We start from the raw sequence: 27,568 nt of genomic DNA, 5'->3' as shown, positions 1-27,568 counted from the left end.
TTCAGGATGTATATATTCTGAGACAAATGTCTGAGGAGAAAATAATGAGAAGTAGGAAATTATAAATTACATAAAAAGGGAAAAAAAGGCACACAGCTGATAATCTGGAGACTTGAGTCTTAAGCATCAATGAATTGGGGTCCATTAGAAACAAGACCACAGAAATTACATTTAAACACTGGCAGCTCAGAACAAAGTTGCACAATTTCAGCAAAATCTACTGACTGACTATAAGGTCACTGTTTTGATTCAGTAGGTGAAAACAAACAACTGACATTGTTCCCATCAGTTGTGAAGTGCAAACTATAAATTCTGTTACTGTATGCAAAATGATCTACAGGTACTTAAATTAATCAGGAGCTGTGTGTGGTTTATAGGTCTACAATAATAAGTAAAGGAAAGGTTAGACCATGGTGTTAAGACTTTAAAAGTAGCCATACAAATGTGCAAGAGTGAAGCGGCAGGTCCACTGTTCAGAATAATGAAATTGTGCACTAAATGGATAAAAAAACTGATCTGATTCAATGATTAGAGCACCTGATTGATGAATTCTCCCACACTGGATGCACCACTATTTACATGACTTTCACAAAAATGCACAGAGATGGTAAGTTTTGTGCAACATGGGTTCTGAAAATGGTTACCAATCAACACAAAGAGCAACGACTGTTAAACAGAGCATTTTGAACTACAGTCGACAAGATAGAAACGATTTGTTTTCCCACATTGTTACAGGCAATGATAGGCAGATACCTTACGCCAATGCAGAATCAATACAACAGTCGATGTTGGAACATCATTCAGCTTCACCAATTTTTTAAAAAATTAGAAAACCAAGTAAAACCTTGCACAAGTTGAAATATGATGGCTACTCTGTTCTGTGATGAAAAGGGCAAGCTTTTCGTTAATTTTATGAAACATGGATCAGCTGACATGTACCACAAAATGCTCACCAAATTGAGATGTGCCATCCAAAATCAAAGAAGTGAGAAATTGTTATCTGAATAATTCTTACCCACATTAAAGTGTGTCCACAAAATCACATTAAAGTGTATCCACACAATACTGTGTGAACATTCACAAGAATAAGAATTTCTGATTGATTGACAACATACCCTAAACTCCCAACCTCACATGTAGAGACTATTACCTCTTCTTTCACCTGAAAAAATGACTTTGTGGACAACAGTTTGAAGATGTGAGTGAATTACGTAAATGGTAGTTACATAGAAATAGTTATGAATGTAGGAAACTAGAACTGACAATTAAGATTTTTTTTATAGCAACTGACCTCGGGGAAGATCAGTTTGGAATCCGTAGAAATATTGGAACACGTGAGGCATACTGACCCTATGACTTATCTTAGAAGCTAGATTAAGGAAAGGCAAACCTACGTTTCTAGCATTTGTAGACTTAGAGAAAGCTTTTGACAACGTTGACTGGCATACTCTCTTTCAAATTCTGAAGGTGGCAGGGGTAAAATACAGGGAGCGAAAGGCTATTTACAACTTATACAGAAACCAGATGGCAGTTACAAGAGTCAAGGGGCATGAAAGTGAAGCAGCGGTTGGGAAGGGAGTGAGACAGGGTTGTAGCCTCTCCCCGATGTTATTCAATCTGATTATTGAGCAAGCAGTGAAGGAAACAAAAGAAAAATTTGGAGTAGGTATTAAAATCAATAGAGAAGAAATAAAAACTTTGAGGTTCACTGATGACATTGTAATTCTGTCAGAGACAACGAAGGACTTGGAAGAGCAGTTGAACAGAATGTATAGTGTCTTGAAAGGAGGATATAAGATGAACATCAACAAAAGCAAAATGAGGATAATGGAATGTAGTCAAATTAAGTCGGGTGATACTGAGGGAATTAGATTAGGAAATGAGACACATAAAATAGTAAAGGAGTTTTGCTATTTGGGGAGCAAAATAACTGATGATGGTCGAAGTAGAGAGGATATAAAATATAGACTGGCAATGGCAAGGAAAGCGTTTCTGAAGAAGAGAAATTTGTTAACGTCGAGTATAGATTTAAGTATCAGGAAGTCGTTTCTGAAAGCATTTGTGTGGAGTGTAGCCATGTATGGAAGTGAAACGTGGACGGTAAATAATTTAGACAAGAAGATAATAGAAGCTTTCGAAATGTGGTGCTACAGAAGAATGCTGAGGATTAGATGGGTAGATCACATAACTCATGAGGAGGTATTGAACAGAATTGGAGAGAAGAGAAATTTGTGGCACAGCTTGACTAGAAGAAGGGATCACTTGGTAGGATATATTCTGAGGCATCAAGGGATCACCAATTTAGTATTGGAGGGCAGCGTGGAAGGTAAAAATCGTAGAGGGAGACCAAGAGATGAATACACTAAGCAGATTCAGAAGGATGTAGGTTGCAGTATTTACTGGGAGATGAAGAAGCTTGCACAGGATAGAGTAGCATGGAGAGTTACATCAAACCAGTCTTAGGACTGAAGACCACAACAACAACAACAACACAACATTTTATTATAACCTAATGGCCATTACTTTTCTAACATACCTTTTCCAACTTTATCCCTATTTCCTCCCTGAAGCTAAGGCAGTTTTTTGTAGTTTGTATGTGCATAACCAGTCCTCAAATTTTGCTGCCTGAAGTACAGAAATGAGCAGCCATTCTTTCTCCTTTTAATTTTGTAGATTTATAAAATAGAAGTTGTCTTCAGTGTCAATGGTAAACTTCAGGACTGTCACCATACACCATGTGACAGATCTATACATTGGAAGTGTTAGAATCATTAAAACATTTATGCAAGTATTACATACTAACTTTAAAAAAAGAAGAATACCAAAGTTGTGAAATGGTGTCTTTCTCTGAATGTAATGAATAACACACAGTTCACTATCTACATGACCTGTGTTAAGGTTTGCACACACATACAGAATTGTAGTATTTCAGTTAACAAAACAGATTAGAAGAAGAAGAAGAAGAAGGTGCCAAGGGGTTGTACTTCACAAATCACAACTAACACGTGAAAATCAAATTATATTTTAAGAGAATAATAGTATGAATCTGCAGCATCTTTTATTATTGTAGATATAAGGCAACAGCATATGGTTCCAGAGGAGTTACATACTACAGCTGATGATGTGCAGCCAAGCCTCTATGAAAGGGAAAAGAATAGTAAGACAAGCCTCAATGAAAGGGATAAGAGGGGTTGGGTTGATCTGGGGGAGACCAAACTGCGAGGTCATCAGTCTCATCGGATTAGGGAAGGAAGTCGGCCCTTTCAAAGGAACCATCGCGGCATTTGAAGTGATTTAGGAAAATCACAGAAAACCTAAATCAGGATAGCTGGATGCGGGATTAAACCATCGTCCTCCAGGATGCAAGTCCAGTGTGCTAACCATTGCGCCACCTTGCTCGGTAAAGGGAAAAGAATAGTAAAATAAATTATTTTATAATAATTACAGATTACTGAAAAGAAAGAGACCCACATCACAGAGGCATCAGAACTATGCAGTGTTATTGCATACTATTTAAAACAGGCAACATTAGGTAAATGAACTAGAGAACAAACACCATTTTACAAGCAACACCAGGAAATGGAGGAAAGAGAAAACAAGGAATAATATCTGGAAATAAACATCTAATAGCACATAAAAACTCAACCTTGACATTACTAACAAATAGCACAGCATTTCATTGCAATTAATCAATAAAACTGACTATGGCATTCCAAATTAAGACAAGTAACAACTCCTCTGCATGATCTCTAGTGTTTGAAATTGCCATTCATTATTATGGTGGCGTACAGGAATATATGTAAAAGAATGCTTAAAAGTTGTGGTACAGAACTGTGTCAACGAGATCTGCAAGAAGCTATCAAATGAAATTAAAAAACCAAAAGACCACCCTCTCAATGCAGTCGTTTATGACACTGGTTCCTGAATGAAGTAACCCTTTAAGACTCATCTTTTAAGCTGCCAATAAAATTTCCATTCTTTTTTATGTCCTCTCATCTCCACAGGTAACATCCATTCATACAACTCAATATTTCCAAAGTTATGTTGAAGTATTTTAGATTCCTATAAACTTTAATGGTAATAATTACAAGTTTTTTAATTATCTGTGGATAGTTTAAACTTCTTGTGTAAACATATTTGCAAATAATAATTGTGAATAAATGTTTCTATTTATGTGCCACAAACATAGCTAGCGAAATTTCATCTCCTAACATAAATGTTTCAACCAGCAGCAATATTGCATCTCAAAGGATTACACAGCATATTAATGTAATAACAATATATGGGCAATGACAGATGGCAAATGGCTCTGGGGGGGAGGGGGGGGGGGGGGAATAAAAAAAAAATAAATAAATAAATAAAAAAAATAAAAAAAAGGTTCAAATGGCTCTGAGCACTATGGGACTTAACATCTGTGGTCATCAGTTCCCCAGAACTTAGAACTACTTAAACCTAACTAACCTAAGGACATCACACACATCCATGCCCGAGGCAGGATTCGAACCTGCGACCGTAGCAGTCGCGCGGTTCCGGACTGAGCGCCTAGAACCGCTAGACCACCGCGGCCGGCGACAGATGGCAGAATGCTGCAGAAACATGCCATGCCAAATTATTAATGAAAATAACGAGTGATTGAAATAGGAAGTGTGTGAGGTCTTTAAAAGTATTACTTTAAATCTGCAATAAATACAAATGTACTTTCTAAATGCCACAATGATGAATAACAAATACGTCAATGAGGCAAATCTATCTGGTTAAGAAACTAATCAAATAGTTTTGAAACACTATCTTGCAGGATAAAATAAAAGAGGAAAAAAGGGATTGAAGAGGAAAGTGGTGAAATCATCAAATAAGAATGAAATACAATTAACTTTTCATCCTGAAAAGACAAATACAAACCATGTTGAAAAAAATAAAAATTAAAATATTCCATGTCAAAACACAGGGTGTGGAAAATTTCAGACACCACACATTAACTAACAATAAAACAGCTTGTCACCTTTGAAAAAATATTTTGCTGTACTGATTTCTTGTTTTTCTCATTTTGCCTCAAAATAGTTGCTTCCCCATGATGATTTAATCTGCACCACTAACTAGGAAAGGATCATTTCTGTTTCTCATCAGCAAAAATGTAAGCTTAGTATTGTTTATTTATAATGTGCTACTGTAATATACAACCCACAAAGGCAGATTTTAGTTGGAAATTCATCAATAATTGTGTTCTAGCATACAAGATTACTGGAGTCTGTAACAGTTAAGCAATAACACTCAAATGCATTACCATCTGCCGCATCCCGGTCTAGAAAGGACAGTTCATATTAGCAAGAGCATGTTAGCATGTTGTCAATTTCTTCATTGATAATGGCCGAAGAGAACAAGCCTGTTAGACCCTGGACATCACTGACCTGTACCTATGGTCAGAAGCAAAAAGAGATGAAAACAGGAGGTTTTACATTAAATTTCAAATTGGAAATTTTGTCAATAAGAGTGGCAGCAATTCCTACTCAATTACTTCTCTAGTCTTCATCATTTCTCTGTATCAACTGCTCTTCATACACAAGAACACAAAGAAACGCGAAGGCAGGTGCAATCTCCTACACACACACACACACACACACACACACACACACACACAAACCAAATATACATAAGGCAGATATTACACATAACTTGCTGTATCTGAGATTTGCAAAAATAAGTTTTTCAATATTATGTTTATTTTTCAGTTCTCCTGTGTTTCTTAAGCTGATTTTGTCTTCCACATAGAAGTTCTATATATTGTAGGTAAAATTATATGCTAACTTGTTTTACTAGAGGATTTTACTGTTGCAAAATCAACCTTTGGAGCATTAGACTATATACAAGTTTATAATACCTATGACAATTCATGAGTTTACGTTATTTAGTCACACAGTACCTCCATGCATCCTATAGGATATCAATTATTATTAGAATTCACCATAAATGACAGTTGGAATGATGGTTATACTGTGTGAGCTAATAAAAAAAGACTACAAGAGTCCTTATTTGACTTTTTACATAAAAGGCACATACAGACAACTTACAATATGACTAGAAGTTTGTTTATTACTTAGTTTACTTATTTAATACTGGTAAAACACTGATGCCTTATGGAGTAAAATAAACTGTGATTATTTTTATACAAAAAAAGAAACACCACACACAGAATACGTTGAAAACTATTTCTGATTTTTCATTACCCTGCCTCTCTCCCACATCCCGTTCTACCCTCACTGCCACTATATATGTTTTACCTATAACTTCATTACCCACTGATTCTGTTACTAACAGCTCTGTACCATAAACTCAATTTTTAACACCAATCATTTTATGTTACTGATGTTTTTAAACGTCTAAAATGTGAAACCATCTCCTTTTTGCTCTACATTTGATTTCCATTGTAAACGTTTAAATATTTTCATTCTAGAAGCCTTTATTTGATTTGAAACTATCTTCTAATAAGAGTGACGAAAGGCACCAAAAAATTGCACTTGCTACCAGAGGTCAAGGTGAATTTGCAGCTAATGGTGCTGCCAATATTCTCTCAACATTCAGTCAGTCTGACACTATGGAAGCTCTTACTTGTTCATCAACTACAGATCTGTGTGTGTGCGTCTGTATATTTATCTTCTTGTTAAAATTATGCAGCCTTAACAAAAATGTTGATTATTTGTTATAATGCACACTATTCACAACAAATATACAACTTAACAAAGTTAAGTATACACCAACAATTTTTATCACATTTCTACACTGCAAAAACATGTACATTCTAAAAAAGACAGAATCTATTTCATGTAATATTACATTTGTATAAAGAGAATAGCCTTTACCTGACAACATACAGATAACAGTAAATTACTAAAAATATTTCACTGAATATCACAGATAAATTACATAGAAAATTGTGGCAGTCAAGCACAGTGTACAGAACAAATATGACTGAACAGACTAAAAATAATTATTCTGTAACACTTACTACAATAAAATCACAGAATATGCCACCAATAGTGGAATAAATGACCTAGCTGCACTGTTATACATACTGATAGTTTTCTTTGGCTGAAAGTAGAGGCATCTGCTCAACAGAGTCTTTAATATCATACCGTGTCAGCCAATCAGTACTGTCTGGCTTAAATAAGCCAAAACAACGGAATTCAGCAAAGTCAATGAGGTTTTGACAAAGTCCTCTATGAAACGGACTTCTCGTTTCCTGACCCAATCGTCCTGTTGTGTGAAAATGTTTGTAGCGACCACTATTCATACGCTCATTTGTTGTCATTCCCAAACACATTATCTGCAACAGAAAAGTATTTATCTAAATTTACATACTTTCTAATTTTCCTCGATTATTCTGAAACCAGGGTGACTTCAACAGAGTGACAACTGAAATTCCCGCAGTCTTTAAACTAGATAAGTAAAGGTAATAACTCTAGGTTGTAGTATCTTTTTAACTTTCAAATGGAATACAACTCTTTTCCTAGATCCGTCTTTTATGGATTAACAAATTTTATTTGTTCCTTTGGTATGTGATGCATCACATTATTGAAGCAAGACTGCTTAATCATATTTAGCAGTTTTCAATTGGGAACAACAACCATTTTCAAAACTGTGTGTGAAGCTATGAAAGCTTAGGCCACCAATTAGCATCATGAGAAGGGAGCAACGAGTGTAGCACCATCTGATGGCAGAGAAGATTATCAAATGAATGTGACTGGTAAATTTAATCAAACTTTGTTTCATAAGTGAATGACAAACGCCAAAACTGGACAGTATTAAGGGAAGAATATGGTTGTGACTTCCATACTTAAATTTTTTGGTTTGTTTTAATAAATGTTTGACAATACCCATATACTATGAAGCGCCTAGTGAAGTATCAGTACATACTGTTTAGACAGAAGAGAATCCTTCAATGAAACAACTAAGTAGTATCAATGAATGAAACGACTTTATAGGAATCTGTTCCAACAATTATCTCAGATTTACTTAAATATCACTTATTTTCTATGGGTACCTGATGCTCCATCTAAAGAGAATAAGATGGGAGAGACAGTGTTCTTACTCTTCCTGAAATGTAGTGGGACAGAAATATACAGGGTGATTATAATTACAGATAAACTTTCCAACTGCTGAAGAAATAAGACCACTGGTCAGAATGACGCAAATCGCAATGGAATATTATCAGAGAAGGGGGAAAACGTATGGCAGAAGAAAAATAAATAGTTACAAAATGTAGCAATAGATGGCGCTGTAAGCATCATAATTTAACAGTGGTCGACTACCAATGACAAATGAATCATACAACAACGTCTAAGGTGTAAGTTTGATGTTAAACAAACTGTACTACTCAGTGTGCATGGGTATACAGGTGTGATACTGTTAGTTACATAAGCCCATCCACAATGGCAGGGTCATATCACATTGGATGGGAAAAATCAGTTTTTAATTGTCCTGAGACCAAAAACCACATAAAAAGCATCAATTATATCAGTTTTTAATTGTCCTGAGGCCAAAAACTGCATAAAAAGCATCAATCACATCAGTTTTTAAACGTCCTCTGGCCAAAAACCACATAAAAAGCATAATCAAAATCAAATCGAATTATTAATGTCCATGTGACTGGTGCAAAACATGGCCAATACGCTTTCCACTGTTTTCTGCAACAAGTTGAAATCGAGAAACAGCACGTTCCACAACTGATCAAAGTGTTTCCAGGGTCACATTCATAATGTGTTAAGCAATGCGTGTCTTCAACGCAGCTAAGTTTGCAATCAGATCACTGAACACATCTTTCAGATAGCCCCTCAGCCAGAAGTCACACAAATTAAGATCAGGTGACTGGGATGGCCAGGTTGATAATTCTAACATTTCCGAAATGGCACTTCATCAGCTGCTTACCTGGATTTTCAATGTGCAGAGGTGCACCATCTTGCATAAAAATGATCCCATCCACACTGTTGGAGAGCTGGAATGATATGGTTGCACAAAAGACACTCACAGCACTTACCAGTGATGGTACAGATAACAGGACCGGGAGCACCTGTCTCTTTGAAAAAATATGGCCCTATGATAAATGATGCCTTAAACCTGCACCACACAGTGACCTTTTAGGGATAAAGTGGTACTGGTTGATTTGTACATGGATTTTCTGTTGCCCATATTCGACAATTCTGTGTACTGACATATCCTGTCAGATGGAAGTGGGCTTTGTCTGTCCATAAAATCTTCCATGGCTAATCATTGTCCACTTCCATGTGAGCAAGAAATTCTAAGGCGAAGGTCTTTCTTGCTGGCAGGTCAACAGGAAGCAACTCGTGCACATGGGTAATGTTGAATGTACAGCAAAGAAGGATGTTTCGTAGGATTTTACGCACCATGCTAATGGGTATGTTTAATGTTCAGGCAATTCTCCATGCACTGCATGTTTGCACACCACCACTTGTCTCCTCCTGCATTGCTGTGGGCACTGCTTCCACTAACATTGAATCAATTCATTTCCTCTGTCTACCAGATTGCATGCCAAAAGAACCCGCCTTTTCAAATTTCTAAATCATTTTCTTCAGATCCATGGAAGTCATAGGACTAATGCCTTTCTTCAAACCCTTCTGTATCTAGAACTTCTGCAGAACCACGCATTATCGTGCATTGAGACAGTCATGGTGAACGTCACAGACGCAAAAGGAGGAAAAGCCAACTACCTGGCGTGTTTATACCAACTTTAATGGGTCATGCACATGACAGGTGTTTTCATTTACATATTCTGACACATACAGTGTCAATACTGATCAATTTTCACACTAATTTTCTTCTTCTGCCATACGTTTTCCGCCCTCTCCGATAATATTCCGTTGCAATTTGACGTCATTCTCACCAGTGGTCTTATTTTTACAGTGTTTTGAGGGATTAATTTTAATTATAATCACCCCATACTTCTCAATTCCAGTGCAAAACAAATCTTAAAATTTGCTACCAAACCATGCATAAATTACCAACAAGTAGTCCAGCACTTCTAGAAAAAGAAGTCAACAATAGCCGGGATTTAAGAAAAAAACAAAAAGCAACATAAAAGAACTGAGAGACAACAGAAAATCTTTCAACAAGGAACAAAGAGAAAATGAAGTAATTGTGATGCCAGTTTGTCAACTTGATAGAAAGGAGGGGGAGGGAATAAGAAGGGGGGGGGAATAAGATGGATGTTACTTCCATGTACTGGGTGAGTAACTGTCATCACTCATACAATGTTGCGTATTCTGCCCAGGACCTTCTGCAATTATATTAATGGCAGTAAATGTTTTCAAGATTAGAACACAAAAGAGAACCATGTGAAAATGTATAATGAGAGTTTTGTGAAGATGTAGTCATTTGTGAAAATTTGCACGTGCACAGTTCTTTAATATTCTATTATTATCCAGTTAGTGAAAAGGTCATGCAAACTCTTAGTGCAATTCTTCCACATTTTTGGCAACGTACATATACTAAAGTAACTGCATACAATTGTACCTAAATCCAAGATATACTAAAATAACTGTAGGCAGCTGTGTCAAAATCCAAAGCATTTGACCAAGCTAATAATAAAAATTATTGGGGGAAGAGAGTGGGGATGGTGATGGTGATGGTGGTGGTGGTGGTGGTGGTGGTGGTGGTGAGGAGGAGGAGGAGGAGGAGGAGGAGGAGGATGTTGTGAAAATTTCACTGAAGGCCCCTATGCACAATAAAACAATTTGTTAAACTTTACTATATTTGCAAAATATTTGACTGTTTGTGGCTGTCTGATGCAACTGTCAAATACAGAGCATGTCTGGCACGAATGAGAGAAATTTTGATTGACAGAAAATTTGACAAGATGGCACACATTATTTGTGTTGATGATTTGCTGAATATGTTTAGCTCTTTTTCATCTTCTTCCAACACATTGCCAGAGACAATGTTAGACACGAAACTTGCTTGTAGAAGAACTTCTGTGAAGTTAGGAAGGTAGGTAGCTCGGTTGGTAGAGCACCTGGCCACAATAGGCAAAGGTCAGGAGCTCGAATCTCAGGCTAGCACACAGTTTTAATCCGACAGGATGTATTTTATCAGCACATGCTCTGCTGCAGAGTGAAAACCTCATTCTGGAATGTTGGACATGCTTTATAAGCGTTTGTAGGAATGTACGGGCTTGTTTGACAAATCTGTGGATGGATAAGAGTGAACTTGACAAATAAATTTGATTGTATATACAGTCCTTAAAGAGTCTGAAAGCTAGGGAGACCTGCATGTATATATAACTGTTTCTTTCTGTTAGAGATTTGATTAGCCATATGAAGAATGCACTGAGGTCTCCACACATTTACAGGGTTGAACCATCTGTTAAGGGTAGCACCCACAAGAATGAACAATTATTTCTGCACTGAATCATAAACTGATGGAAAAATTTTTTTTAGCACCAAATAGGAGTTATATGACAAACAAAAGTTGGTAGCCTTGTTTCTACATCTGAAAGATGATATCTATTAAAATTTCACACCAGTCGCATAAGAGTCGTGCTAGTAGCACCACTATGAGGATGCAAATTCAGTTTGCTTTAAATACGTGCTGTAATGGTCATCAGCGTTAGTTACCTTTGAGATCGGACATGGTGAGTTGATGGTCATCAAGAATGCCTTAATGGCAACAAAGACACCTCAAAGAGTTTGAATGAGATAATGTAACAAGCCTAAAGCTGGCTGTTCTCTCTAAGATATGGCAGAATGTCTTGGCAGGTATGTAGCCACTGTACACAACTGCTGACAACGGTGGTCACAAGAATATATTGTTACAAGAAGACTGGCACCGGACAGCCACACGGCACTGCTAAAAGGGAAGACCATCGTGTTCAGTGTATGGCTCTGACACATTGTACTACATCTGCAGCAACAATTGGCACCACAGTGACACAACAAATTGCTTACTTCAAGGGCAGCTCTGAGGCAGATGCCCTGTAGTATGCCTTCCACTGCCCCCAAACCACCACCATTTAATACTTCAGTGGTGTCAAGTGAGAGCTCATCGGAGGGCAGGGTGGACGTCTGTGGTGTTTTCTGATGAAAGCTGGTTCTGCCTCAGTGCCAGTGATGGCCATGTGTTGGTAAGGAAGAGGCCAGATGAGGGCCTGCAACCAACCTGCTTGTGTGCTAGACACCTCAGACCTACATTTGAGGTTATGGTCCCCAATGCGATTACGTATGACAATAGGAGCACTCTCACGGTTATCCCAAGCACACTGACTACAAACCTGTGCGTCAATCTGGTGCAACCTGTTGTGCTGCCATTCATGAATAGCACTCCACGACGTGTTTTCCAACAGGATAATACTCACTCACATACCGCTGTTGTAACCCAACAAGCTCTACAGCGTTGACATGTTGCCTCGGCCTACTCGATCACTAGATCCATCTCCAATCGAGCATGTAAGGGACATCATCAGGTGACAACTCCAGCATCATCCACAAACAGCATTAACCATCCCTTTATTGACTGACCAAGTGCAACAGGCACGGAACTCCATCCCACAAACTGACATCGGGCATGTGTACGACACAATGCATGCATGTTTGCATGCTCGGATTCAACATTCCAGTTATTAATGTACCAGCACTTCACAGTTGCAATGGCTTCTCTCGAACTTACACTAACTTGTGACCTTGCAATGTTAATCACTTAAATATGTTACCTAGACAAATGTATTATGCAAATTTTATGATGGGCATTTCATAAATTATGCACACTAAGTTTTTTACTTACACATTTATTTATTTTTTTATTTAATAAAATTGCATCCAAATAGCCATATACAGTTACTTTTCTTAACATTTTGCATTTACATTTTTCGTTTTTGCATAGATTTCACTCTTTTACTGCGCAGTTCTATGTGATATCGTTCCAGGCTTTGTTACGCAGTTCACACACACACACACACACACACACACACACATTGTGGTTGGGTCGTGATAAGTTTTGTTTTTGAAAATTAGATGATGAAAGCCGTGAATAGATAATATAGTTACGACATGTCGCAGTTCGAAGTTTGGTGCTGTCCGTGAGTGGATCGTCATTGCTTCAGTGCCGTGGAATTCCGGCCATACTTTTTCTCGTTTATCCTCCGTGATCTTCAGTTGATTTCTGGAAGCCCTGGTGTGTGGCATCATATATCGAAGTTTGATGTCTTCAATTAGGAATGGCAAGATTTTTGCGTTGAATCATTTCATGGCTGTTTCTAGACTGAGTAGGCGGATGTTTTCGATGTCCTGTATTGCTATTGTTGCTTGGGCTGCACGTTCTGTTGTATGTTTTGTGAAGCATTTGGCTGTTGGTTGCCATGTCACCCCTTGGTACTTAAGACTCCATTTAATTGCAGAATGATGTTCGAAAAAGAGAGGTTGTCTGATATTGTGATTAAGTTGTATTTGAGGATTGACTTGATTATTCTTGCCCATATGCTATCTTCTCCCATTGTGTTTTCCATTTTTCAGACTATGAACCACTTTCCAGTAGGTCAAAGGCTTTGGTAACGTCTATGAACACTGCGTAGAACATTTGTTTCTTTTGTAACGCTTTGTTGATGATGTTTAGAAGAAGCCTGACTGCCGTAAGTGTTGATCGTCCAGATCTGAAGCCCATGTTTTGTTCTGGGAGGTGACTGTCCACACAGGCTTTGATTTTTTGTGTAATTATCTTTGAAAACATCTTGAACTAAGTATTTTCCAGGGCTATGCCTCTGTACTTGTTTGTGTCCGTTTGGTCTCCTCTACCTTTCTAGAGAACTTTTATTATCGAGTGTCTCCACTGGGTCGGAATTCTTCCAAGTTCCAGGCATTTGTTAAATAGTTTGATCCATACATGTTGGAGAGCCTCTTTTGCATCTTTTTTATGTTCATTATATATATTAACGGGTCCTGCTGCTTTCTTGTTCTTCAGTGTTTTTATTACTTCTTTAACATCATCTTCATTTAGAGGTTCCCATACATTGTCTTTTTCCTTTGTTTGATGTTGTTTCTCTTTCTTTGGGGATGTTTTGATTCCTTTTTTGTTCAGTATCGAAGTGGTCTTCCCATTCCTTCATGTCTATATTTGGTGTATGAGCCATTCTTCTTGGTCTTGCTGCTATGTATGGGTCTTTCTCTGTTTCACCCGCTTCTCTTTTTGCTTCTCTTTCAATGTGTTCTTTTTTCTTTTCTTCTATTAGTTTTTTGTAGATTCTCCTCTCTTCTGCATATAGTTTGCACGTTTCCTCACTGTGCTGGTTTCTTAATCTGTGGAGCGTTCTTAGAACAGTGTTCCTTTTGCTGTAGCATTCAGCATCGAACCATCTTTTTGCCGTTTTTTTTTTGGGTTTGTTTGTATCACTGAATTTTTTAGGAGGGCTTCTATTTTGTCTGTTGCTTTTTCAAGGTCTCCTTCCTCTATTAAAGTTTCTATTTGTGTTATTTGATCTTGCTGGTTTGTTAATTTTTCTTTATCTGCTTTTCTTTGTGTGATTTAGTGGGTCTTTCTTGCTGGTGGTGATGTGACGTTATTTATATTTATCTTCACTGGAATGTGCTTTCGTATAGGAGTCATGCCATATTGGTTGTATACTTCCTTTTATTTCTCCTCTTGTTAATGTGATATCAACGGTACTTTTCCCATTGTGGAATATATATGTAGGGTGAAACCATCCTCTTTTAGGGTTTCAATGACTAGTCTTGTTTTATAGTTCTCCTTGTCTATTCTGCAGTTGAGATCGCCTGCAATAATGGTGGGTTTGCTGTCGCATTGTCTGATGAGTGTGACTATTTCATCAATTATTTCTACAGCATTTGTGTGGGGTTTAAAATAGACTGCAATTATATTTATGTTTGCTGCTTCTACTAGCATACTATTTTCTTGTTTTATGATTTTTTTGGTGGGGGTCATCCAGGGTTTCAGTAGGATAGATATTCTTCCCATGGGTCGTCCTCTTTCTCCCTTCTTTGGCATTAGGTGAATATTGTAGAAATCTTTATGTTGCCAGTTGTCTATCAGGAAGGTTTCTGACAGAATTGCAAGATCCAAGCTTTGCAGAATGTCTGTTGGTGTGGGGTTAAGAGCATTTTTTATTCCCTCTGTATTCCACAAGACTGCTTTTATTTCTTGTCCTTCTGGTTTTCTTCTTAGTTTAGTTGAGCTCTGCTCCCTCTTCCATTGATCGTCTTTGGAAACGAAATCGACGTACTTTTATGTTTTCAGGCCAGAAATCTGATTCTTGTGTGATTTGTAGATCTTCAAACAGACTGCCTATTTGAAAGCTTTTTTGTCACAGTGTGCGCAGTTCTTCACATTCAAGCTGTCTCAGTATTTCGTTCTTGTTGAGGTATTTCACTACTGTATCAGTTGTGGTGGTTCTATTTAAGTTAGGAATATATAACCACACTGTTGTTTCCGCTGATTGCATTTCTTCATCTTTTTTTTTTTGGTACCCATTATGGTTTTATTTTTAATCTAGTTTCTTCTGTACCAGCTCCTCCCTACCACAGTACTCCAAGTTGGTTCCTCTAGTTCATTAACCTGATTTCGGGTTTTATTATGCTCATGTGCATTGATCTGGACTTGTGGCTGATTTTGTTGCTGGAGCAGAGGATTTCTGTATATTGTCGTTCCCCTTGGTTTAACTTTGTTGTATTTAGTTTGTATGTTGTTTTGCATCAGTTTTGGTTTTCTCTGGTTCTAGGTAACTTTCCTTTTCTAGTTTTCTTTATTTGCTCCTGTATTAATATCCCTAGTTGGTTTTTTAGGAAATCAGTTATCTCCTCCATTTTATGCCTCAGTTCTCCCATTTCCGTGTTATTTTCATCTTTTTTTGCTTTTTCGAGAGAGCTACCCACTCCAATATCTCCACTGAAGTTCTTCTCAGAGCCTGTAGGTGTGTCTTCCATCTGCCTCTATTCGCTATGTGCTGTTTCCTGCGTTTCTCCGATAGGTGTTGCTAGTTGTCCAGCTGTCTTCTTCCTCACTCATCTCCTCTTGTTGGAGGTTCCTAACCTCTCTTGTAGGACTCCTATTCTCCTCCTCCTTTGCCTTTGTTTTGTTTTTCAAAGATTCTAAGCATTTTCTTATGTCACTCACTGCCTCTAGTAATTCCATTCCTCATTTTCTTCTTCATATATCCTCCTCCTTTTGCCACTTTTCTGATCTTGATAAGAGTGTTCTCAATACATTGCACTGAACTGTCCGCCATCTTTATTTATTTTTCAATATCTCTTTACTGTCTTTCAATATAGTCTCCCTCCTTCTCTATGACTGAATCTCAACATCTCAGAAGTTCTATTATTCCAAGACACCACTCCTGTTCAACTGTTGAATGACTCGGGTATCGGTAGTAGAAAGCTCTTCCAGAGAAAGATAACAACGTCCATGCATAGGTTTTTTCAACTTCAGAAACAAGTCGAAACCTGGTGGACTCACATCTGGATTTTAGCGAGGATACAGCAACACTTCCCATTTGTGTATCACTCAGTTTTTGGGCTACAACATTGCTGGTATGTGGGCGAGCATTGTGTGGAGAATGGGAGAATGAGTGGCTCAGCCTCACACAACTGATATCAGGTTTTGTGCATTTTTCTGCACAGGTTTAGCATGATGTTTAATACACTGTTGTGATACTTGTTCCACATGGGACTACTTGTCACGATTATTCCTCGGTGATCACGTCAACTTTTTTTTTATTTTATTTTTTTAATTTTTTTTTTTATGTGGAGAATCTGAAGCTCTCCACTCACTGGACTGTTATTTCAACTCAGCTTCAAAGTCTGTAATTCATGTTTCATCAATAGCAACAATTTAAGACCAGAATCATTGACCTTCACAGTGAAATCTTTTTTTGGGCAAGGTTGCGATGTCGAGGCATTTCTGTTTCTCTTCAGCAGTCAAACAGTTGGAACCGATCTCGCAGAAATTTTCTCTTCATCAAATCATTTATAAGAATATGGAATACTGATGTTGAGGGAATTCCCTTGGCTTCAGAGAGTTCAACACAAGTCGCACTGCTATCTTCTTCAACAGCATCTGCCACAAGTTTTATACTTCATTCATCTGTTGTCGTTTTTGGTCTTCTGGGTCTTGGATTATCATCTATGCTTATACAACCACCATGAAAACAATTCACCCAATGTGAAACTGTACTATGTTCTGTGGTAAACTCACAACAAACTTCACTTAATGCACTGTGGATTTCTATTGGGTTTTTGGTGTGTAAAGTTTTGATCATCATGTATGACAGCACCCAGGACCCCCCACAGGCTCCATTTCTATCTCCCACCAATTTTATGTTAGATTACACCGCGAAAAAACAAATACGTGCTGCTTCCTCAAGCTCCTAACTCAACCAATCCAACAGTAATACCAACACGTACATTATTTATAAAATATCCCTTGTATTATTTATGAAACGTTCCTTGTATTACTCTACATTAATTATCTTTTGGTGCTGCAATGTTTTTCTGTCAGTGTATATGTAAATGACATTCCATTTAAGGCACATCCAGCATAACAATTTCTTCTAGCAGATGACACGTATTATTAGTCTCAAAATCACATCATGCAAAAGAAGTGAAACTGCTTGCATTAGTAAGGAATTACTTGTAATGAGGCATTAGTGGACGACTGTTTTTTGATGGTGACCTGCATCACAACGCATTAAAAAAAATGTCAACTCAGTGGCAGTTGACAAGCGGTTTGCAACAGAGTAGTTCTTGCACTATGCCATAAGGTAAGAACAGCTGAGTTACAGTGCAGCTTTACAGCAAAACATAATGCAGAAATGTCTAGAGCAGGGGAAGGAACAAATGGTGGTGAGTGCAGACTCAAGTGGGTTCTACTCTGACAACAATCCATTTGGTAAGTATAAAGAATTTGTATTGAGAGTCTAGTTTTACTCTCTCTCTCTCTCTCTCTCTCTCTCTCTCTCTCTCTCTGTTTGGTCAGATCTTGTACACAAAAACTGCTGGGTGCATAAAATTACCAGAGGGAAAGCATATGGCTGTAACAAATTGGTCACCCACTCCCATGGAGTTGATCAACTTTGATCAAAATTAAATTGTGCTCTTACTCTGTGACAACATAAAATCACAGTCATGTACTAATATGGCATGATAAATACACACATGTAGTAACTTTTCACCTGTGTCAAGCTAGCAGGTGCAAAACAATAGAGATCCTCTTCTCTTCATTTTAGAAACACAGTACACCTAGATGGCTGCACTGAAATAACGCAACGTTTTGACGAGTGTCACTCTGATCATCTTCTGGTGAGGAAACAGGAGAATTTCAATGCAACCACCTGGATGGAAGCATGAGAAGATTTCATCTGCAGTATGCATTCATTTACGTACTTCAAAGTTACAACAACAACGAACATTCATAAATTTTGTGATATGGCCTTTTAACATCAGAAATCATGTCATTGTCATGTCGGTACTGCAGCATGGCTACAAGTGAGGGGAAACTACAGCCATTATTTTGCCTACAGCCATTATTTTGCCTACAGCTATACCAAATAGTTTAATAGTGATAGTATTTTGGACGTAAAAAAGTCTGTCACTAAAATGTGCAGACACGCATTTGCCAGAAAAATAAACAACCCCCCCCCCCCACCCTCTTTCACATTCTCCCCTCCCACACCACTTTGCCCCAATCCCTCAAAATTAATAAACAATATGAATTTCATTTAAATTATACTTTTTTCTTAACTGTCTCTCTTTCTCTCATACAAATGTAGTCAAAACCAAACTCTTATTCATTTACACAGGCGCGTGTGTGAGTACCTGACCCCCCCCCCCCCCCCCCCCCCCACACACACACACAACATTGAGAGGCTATAAGTGAGGTACTAGCATCTAGAGAGACACGTGATTCAGTAACTAAATTCAGCAGGATATTGGTTTCTCAAGACACATTTGTGATCCCTGGAGATAGGACATATTACAGTTTGGGTGCAGTGGGTATAGTCAGACTATAAAAATGTTATTGTGTGTGTAAGTGGAGGTTCAACAGCACTTTACAACTTTTGAAGGTGACTGCTGTTATTTAGAGCAGAGGCATGAGATTTTACGCGGGCAGCTTCTGGTAGTGATAGTTGATCAGTAAGTGTGTAGTTCGAAGTAGAGTGTGACAATACTTATAAGAAATTCACATTCTTAGTACAAGGCAACCTTATTGTGTCAATAACTATGGCTCAGAGGCTTGTTAAAAAGAAAAGTAACTGTATCATTTCTGTGAGAGCTGATTTATTTCATTTTTTGTGATTACTGGATTTTCATATTATGAACACTGGCCCCGAGAAGTTTTCTTTGAGGAGAATTTTTTGATGAGGTTGTAGTTTCTATTTGGGAGGTAAGAGGAGTGTAGCAGGAATATGGGCCCAGGAAATGACCTGGGGGGTCTCTGCAGACATCATGAGACTCTGGCATAAAATGGGGGTGATACGCGATTACAAGAACTCAGCAAGAGAGTTCTCACAGCCTCCATCACCTCAATTCTCCAACTTCCTACCTACACATGGTGCCCCCTGTTAAGCCGAGCAACTCAGCGGAAGGCTGGGTAACCAACCCCAGCGGGAAACTGAGTCGGTGAGCAGATAGGAGTTGGAGGACAGTGGAAGGCAACGGGAAACCACCACTGAACTATCCCAAGAAAACCCCATGGCTTCGCTCAGCTCAAAATGTTCCGGAGTTTCAAGTTCCCTGATCGGATCTCCGGGGGGAACCAGGTTGAGAGGAGCTTCACGAAGAGTAAGATGGTGCAAAGAGAAGCACTGCATAGGAACATGGAATGTAAGATCCATGTATCAAGGAAAACTAGACATAGCGAAAAGAGAAATGGAGAAAATTAACATCGACATATTGGGAATAAGTGAAATGAGGTGGACTGGCATGGGAGAATTTGCTTCGGATGGCCATATGGTGTATTATTCTGGGCACGATAACAACAGAAGTAATGGAGTAGCCTTCATAGTTAGTGATAAAGTGAGAAAAGCTGTAATGGGATGCAAATATAAAAATGATAGAATGATACCCATCAGACTTCACGGTCAGCCCCTCAACATCACACTAATTCAAGTTTATGCACCAACAACCGATGCTGAAAAGGAAATTATTGACCAGTTCGATGGAGATTTACAAGAATTACTACTGTCAACACCAAAAAAGGATATCGTCTTCATAGTTGGAGATTGGAATGCAAAAGTGGGAAATGAAGCTGTAGAAGGTATAACAGGGAAAAATGGTCTTGGTACAACAAATGAAGCTGGACAGAGACTCCTAGAATTCTGCCAAGAAAATTCATTGATAATTACTAATACACTGTTTCAACTACCAAAGCAACGCCTATATACCTGGACTTCGCCAGATGGGCAACACCGGAACCAAATTGATTACATACTTTGTAATCAGAGGTGGAAGAGCGCGGTTCAGTCAGCTACAACAAGACCTGGGGCTGCCTGCGGATCAGATCATGAGCTCCTGATTGCAAAATTTCGGCTGAAACTTCAGAATGTAGCAAAAAGTATCCCAACTTGCAGATACGACCTTAACTCTATACCCTCCGACTATGCTGTAGAGGTACAAAACAGATTTAATGTATTACAGCTGGAGGACAAAAGCTCGCAAGAGATGTGGACAGAAGTAGCTAATACTGTCAAGGAGGCTGCAGAGAAACACATTCCCAAGAAAAGGAACAGTAAGAAGGCTAGATGGCTACCAGTTGAGGCACTGCAAGTTGCAGAAGAACGAAGGAAAGCAAAAATCAAGGGAGATAGATCAGCTATGTTTGAATTAAATAAAGATTTTCAGAAATTAGCTAGAAGAGATAAAAATATATTCTTTAATGAACAGTGCAAGGAAGTTGAAGATAGTAACAGAATGGGGAAGACAAGAGATCTTTATAAGAAAATTAGAGAAATTAAAGGAAAATTCCAGGCAAAAATTGGAATGATGAATGATAAAAGATAGAAACGGGAAAGATCTGAGTGAAGCAGAGGATGTTAAGGAAAGATGGGCAGAATATGTAGAAGACCTACACAAGAAAGAACTGCATCATGACAGGGCTCCTACTGCTGATGTTAATGTTAATTTAGAACTAGAGCCAGATATTTTGGAGAGCGAAATCCAGTGGGCCCTTGAAAATATGGCTGGTAACAAAACTAGTGGACATGATGAAATACCAGCAGAATTGTTTAAAGTCACTGGAAAGGATGCAGTGAAAGTGCTGCACCCAATATGTCAAAAAATATGGATCACGCAGCAGTGGCCAGAAGACTGGAAAAGATCAGTATTCATTCCCATTCCAAAGAAGAAAAGTTCTAAAGAATGCTCAGATTACCGAACAATCGCACTTATTTCACATGCTAGCAAAGTTATGTTGAAAATCTTACAAAATAGACTTCGCCAATATCTAGATCGAGAGCTACCAGAAGAACAAGCTGGATTTAGGAAAGGAAGAGGAACTAGAGATCAAATTGCTAACATTCGGTGGATTATGGAAAAAGTGAGAGAATTCCAGAAAGATGTGTACCTCTGCTTTATTCACTATGCCAAAGCCTTTGACTGCGTCGATCACAACAAATTATGGACCATACTGAAAAACATGGGTGTACCAGATCACCTCATTCATCTGATATGGAGTTTATACCGTGACCAAGAAGCCACAGTGAGAACTATGTATGGAACAACGAAATGGACAAAGATTCAGAAAGGGGTCCGGCAAGGCTGCATACTGTCACCGTACTTGTTCAATCTGTATGCAGAACATGTTATGAGGAATGCGATGCTAGATGAAGGAGAAACAAGAATTAAAATAGCTGGAATAAATGTAAACAACCTCAGGTACGCGGATGATACGATCCTGTTGGCAGAAAGTGAAGAAGAATTGAGAACACTCTTACTGAAGGTGAAAGACGAAAGTGAAAAGGCCGGTCTTATGCTGAATGTGAAGGAAACGAAAATTATGGCAACTACACCTACCAATTCGTGGGATATAGCAGGAGAAACCATGGAGGTAGTGACCACATTCAGTTATCTCGGTTCCCAGATCTCTGCTGATGGCGACTGCAGCCATGAAATCCGGAGACGCCTGTTGCTCGGTAGACAGGCGATGTCAAACCTTGACAAGGTTATAAGGTCCAGAGATATAACACTAGCAACAAAGATCCATATTGTGAGGGCTATGGTCTTTCCAGTTGTGATGTATGGATGTGATACCTGGACCATTAGAAGGCTAAACGGTGAAGAATTGACTCCTTCGAATTGTGGTGTTGGAGGAAACTTCTTAGAGTTCCATGGACTGCAAAGAGAATCAACAGATCAATATTGGAGCAAATTAAACCAGATTTCTCCCTGGAAGGTCTAATGTTAAAACGAAAGCTGACCTACTTTGGACACACAATGCGAAGGCATGCCTCGCTGGAAAAAACATTAATGCTGGGGAAGATTGAAGGAACTAGAAGAAGAGGACGTCAGAGGATGAGATGGATCGATGGCATCACAGAAGCAATGTGTTCCAACCTGGAAGGTCTATGGGAGAAAGTGCAAGACAGGAAAAAGTGGCGTGATTTGGTTCATGGGGTCACGAAGAGTCGGAACCGACTAAACGAATAGAGAGAGAGGGAGAGGGAGAGAGAGAGAGAGAGAGAGAGAGAGAGAGAGAGAGAGAGAGCAGGAATATATGTTTTCAATTCTGTGGTAGGAAATAGGAATTACCAGAATGTTATCATATTGTTACAGAGCTGATATTAGTATGCAGGTGTGACAATTTTTTTATCCTCGTCTCACAGATCAAGATAGGGCTGGTGACCCTTGTCTGAACTAGTCTGTTAGAAGCCAAGAGTTGGTAGTTGATACAGGTCTGACGATAAATTTTTCCCATAAAGTCATAATTACATGATGTAGTGTGACTGCACCCCTAACCGCTCCAGGACTACGCTGATGTTCGCCATCACAAGCACTAGCAGCAGAAGTAACAATACATTTGTTATGTGTTTTTGGGAATTGTTCAGCATTTGGGGGCAAATAAACATATCAAAACTAAAAGATGCAGTTAACTGGCTTTGGTGTTTAAATGTTTAATGTGTCCCATTGTCATATTTTCTCAAACTGTTGCAATAGAATTTTTTGACTTCTTAATTACTTCCAACTGAGGGTCACTAGTCTCAATATCTGTTTGTCATTCCCTTATGTTATATTTATATACACCCAATTTTTCAGTTAAACAAGAGCTGATTAATAGCTGTATTGGGAGACACGTTAGTGTTCCCAGAATCTGTTGCAAAGGGTTTATTGTACCTTTATGATAGCCTCTGTGATTTTTAACTGACTTTGGGAAAACTGAATGTTTCTGAGAGGAAATCAAATGAATTTTTTTCATATACTATTAGACTTTTGACTAAATCTCTCCATTGGAAGCTCTACTTGAAATAGAGAGTAATATTCACGTAACATGTCAGATTATGTCCAGGTATATGATTTAAGCTCCATCCACATGCTGGGGTGATCATTTGAAACTATAGTTTCTTGGCTCCATGACTTAGGTCTCATTTTGTTACACATGAAATTACGTTCTCTACCTATTAACAAACTGTTCAATGCCACTCAGTAATTAATGAAATTGTGTAGTTGCAAAAACTTTTCAGGTTTTCTGGATGAAGCAGGAAATTGCTGGTGTTAACAAGTGTGTAATTTATGAATTTCATGTTTTCACGTTTAGATCTACAAGGTTCTGAGTCAATGTTATGAAAAGACTTATGACACAGAGGTTTTCTTAAGATTTACCTGCCAATATTTAGCCTGTTCGTCTGAAGAAGAGAAGAAAGTCAAATGCAATTCACCTCTCCCCCAGTGAGATTGGAATCCACAAGTAAAGCATTACCTCTTAGCTAGTGAGGCACTACTATGATATCTGCCCTGTCATAGACTTAATGAAAACTAAGATAGATAATTTCAGTCTAAAAGTCAAGATTAAGTGTACTTTCTGTAACGAATGACCTTCCTGGGCCTTTAAGCACAAATCTGATTACACTATGGCACACCTTAGATGAAAATCGCTCACATTATTTAATGAAAATGACGAGAAAATATCAAGTGAATTTAGCAGGATAATTCTGTGCCAATCCAGAAGTAACTTGAGAATCACAAAGTTGCCAAACATATTATATGATATTGGCAATTATAATAGCCATAGGAAGTATATATTTCCACTGATGATGTCGGCTTGGAAGTGAGGAGCACAGATCACACTTCAAACATGCGTCTGGGGAGTTGACCCAGGTCCGATATACCAAAAGAGAAAGCAAGTTACGTGTACTCTCATTTCTGTAATTAGGTTTAGGAGCTAAAGCATAAATACTAATAATTCGCATATTCACCAACTGCATGATGAACATCAATAACTATCAGAGTTATTATCGTTTTTATTTTTTAAGCATACTGTGAACTGAAGAGCTCATTCACCAGGCACAATTCACTGTTTTCGGGCATTGGTGATGGTTATAATCCAAGCACTATGCATAGGTAACACATCTTTTGACTGTCACAGACTGAAAGAAAGGTTTTTCTTACGAAGGCTGTCACTGTCACTTGCTCCCAATCCTGAGGAATGCAAATAAGAACAAAACAGATCATCAAATGCAAAAGGCAAACATGCACGGAGAAATTCTGCAAGCTAAAAGCACTATGAAACCTCAGATCAATCATGTGAACTATGCAAAGAAATAATTGACAATGACCAAAAAAATGAAAACAGAATGTAAAAAGGAACATAATATGCTGATAGTAAAGACTTTAACATGTAAAAATGTCATAAAGTCCATAATTAACAGAAGAATGAAAAGTAACGTCTACTGACATTGATAGCTTATGCTTTGTCCACATAAAAAAAAAAAAAAAAACCTTCTGATGAATAAATGAATAAATTTAATAATTTAATTGGGAAGCACAGACTCCAATATTCACTGTTGATGAGTTACTTATTGTTCAAGATCTTCACCACAGTTTCCATATAAAGAAAGAAACTAGTAATTTTTTTTTCCAAAGTATTGTGGACCCTACAAGACTGTGAGTATACCCAAAAGCGGTATACCTTGTCGACCCCACCACAGGCCAAGATAAAGGTCGCTATAATACTGATATGATAACATGATTTAAGTGCTCTGGGGAACCTGCATTCTAAGGAAGTTCGGCAGGGCAATGTCCGTCAAGCCCCAAGTTAACTGTTTATTTGTTCTTTCATTTTCTGTAGAATAGTTTCTTCACTCTTTTTCTATTCTATAATCTTTTGATGGATATTATCTCTAACTGCCTTATCCTACAATTAAAACAACGAAAATAATCAATTATTGACAGTATAATGTAAATGGATAGATAAAAAATCTACTCAGCAAGCGGAGCAGGAGAACATACACACAAAAAGTCTAACTTTTACAAGCTTTCAGAGCTAGGGGCTCTTTCTACTACCAAAAGACTTTAAGGGGAAGGAAGAGGGGTGAAGGAAAAGGACTGGAGAGGTTTAGGGAAAGGGGTACAGTTCAGGAGAGTCATCCAGAAACCTAGGTTGGGAGAAACTTACCAGGCAGGATGGGAAGGAAAGACTTTCCTTTTCACCCTGTCCGATAAGTTTCTGCTGACCCAGGGTTCTGGGTGACTTTTCTGAATTGTACCCCTTTCCCTAAACCTCTCCAGTCCTTTTCCTTCACCACTCTTCCTTCCCCTTCAACGCTTTTGCCAGAAGAAAGAGGCACGGCTACGAAAGAAACAGCTACTGGCTCTGAAAGCTTGTAAAAGTTAAACCTTTTTATGTGTGTGTTGTTCTGCCACCGCTTGGCAAGTTCATAAAATGATACCTCGTATGCATATGAATATTTATACTGGTTAAAACTTGAGAGTCATTTCAAATCTATATTTTATATATTTTGTATGAACGCATTTTTTTTTTTTTTTTTTTTTGTACTTATGGGTAATAAGTAAGGTACACTGTGAAGGTATGTCAGCTAATGTGAAACATATGAGAAGTGTGTTAAGCACCTCAACTGTTACCAGTCAGCTGTTGAGTTAATTAACATTACAGAATATTGCTGACTGTGTGTCGCTAACACATTGGATGAATACAAGCAGGAAAAAAAGTGGCAGTATGGACATGTGAATAAATGTCTAGGATGGATTTCTTTTTAAGGTTTTTATACGGGGGATTTTTTTGTTAAAATTTGCTAATAAAATGTAATAAACAATGGTTGGGTTTATGAAGATTCTGTGGGGGAGGTTCTTGTTGGGCGTCACTTTTTGGGATCTGTGGTGGTGAAAATATGACAAGTCCGTTCTGTAGGGAATGGTGGCCAACTTCCCACTCTTTGTCACAATGAAGAATTTTAGCAGAAGAGATTTCCTTGGTTGGGGATGGTACAGAACACAATCTTTCATTCTTTTCCTTTCTTACTTCTCCAATAGGAGGACCAACTCTGTCTTTCCCACTATTTCATATTCACAATTTTCTATTGTTGAAACTCTTCCTTCTTACAGATTATTTTAGTGCCACCTGTCTTCACAGAGTAGCCAAGGAAAATGACACACATGGGAACCTTAGACAAAATTTTATGACTGATAATTAGTGTTACATGTTAGTTGCATCAAATGTTGTGGGGGAAAGGGTGCATGCAGCAAATAAATGGGAACGGTGACGGATGAACATGTGCACATCGCACATCACTTATTGCAACAATGGAGAGCCGGAAGAATTGCAACAGAATCCTCAGGGTGTAAAGGGAGTGTTCTGATGTGGAAATAAAGCTACAAACATGGAAGACTGAACGAAATTTATTGGAGGATAAGGTTAAAAGAGGATTAAGAAACTTGAAAGTTGATGGGTAATCAAGTAAATACATTACATTGTCAGTAATTATATTTCCTAATACAAGTATTATAAAGAGGAGGAGACACACATACCACTTAGTATTCATCCCAATAAGTATGTATAACTTCTTAGTGTAAAAATATGGAAAAGATGAAGAAGTAGTTTAAATACAGCGACTGTTCAAATACAGTGACCACAGACCAAGATAAGCAGGTGGAAACAAGTTATTGGCGGAAGGTATCACATAAGAAGAAACATATGACAAGGACAAATAGTTCACAATTAAGGTAAAATTGAGAATTATAGAAGCATTTCCATACTAGAGTAATGTGATATTGACTTGGTTGATTAACCTTAATGAATTTGAGTAAATTTCCACTGCAGTTTCAGGAAGCAACTATCTGAAGTTGTGTTGTTGTGGTCTTCAGTCCAGAGACTGGTTTGATGCAGCTCTCCATGCTACTCTATCCTGTGCAAGCCTCTTCATCTCCCAGTACCTACTGCAACCTACATCCTTCTGAATCTGCTTAGTGTATTCATCTCTTGGTCTCCCTCTACGATTTTTACTCTCCATGCTGCCCTCCAATGCTAAATTTGTGATCCCTTCATGCCTCAAAACATGTCCTACCAACCGATCCCTTCTTCTAGTCAAGTTGTGCCACAAACTTCTCTTCTCCCCAAT

The 27,568-nt window shown here is 38.2% G+C and overlaps 1 protein-coding gene across 1 annotated transcript in view; it reads right to left on the bottom strand.

Moving 5' to 3' along the window:
• Positions 1-6,067: 6,067 nt before the first annotated feature.
• LOC124607196 (palmitoyltransferase Hip14) overlaps positions 6,068-27,568 on the bottom strand; it is a 124,395-nt gene continuing 102,894 nt past the window's right edge. The window contains exon 12 of the mRNA XM_047139419.1: positions 6,068-7,318. Coding sequence (XP_046995375.1) covers positions 7,058-7,318 — 261 coding nt within the window. The 3' untranslated portion in view covers positions 6,068-7,057. The remainder of the gene's footprint in view (positions 7,319-27,568) is intronic.

Source organism: Schistocerca americana, chromosome 3, assembly GCF_021461395.2.
Source record: "Schistocerca americana isolate TAMUIC-IGC-003095 chromosome 3, iqSchAmer2.1, whole genome shotgun sequence".
In the NCBI taxonomy this organism is placed as follows: Eukaryota; Metazoa; Arthropoda; class Insecta; order Orthoptera; family Acrididae; genus Schistocerca; species Schistocerca americana.
The sequence above is the reverse complement of the archived record's forward strand: the minus strand, read 5'-3'. Positions and strand labels throughout refer to the sequence as shown.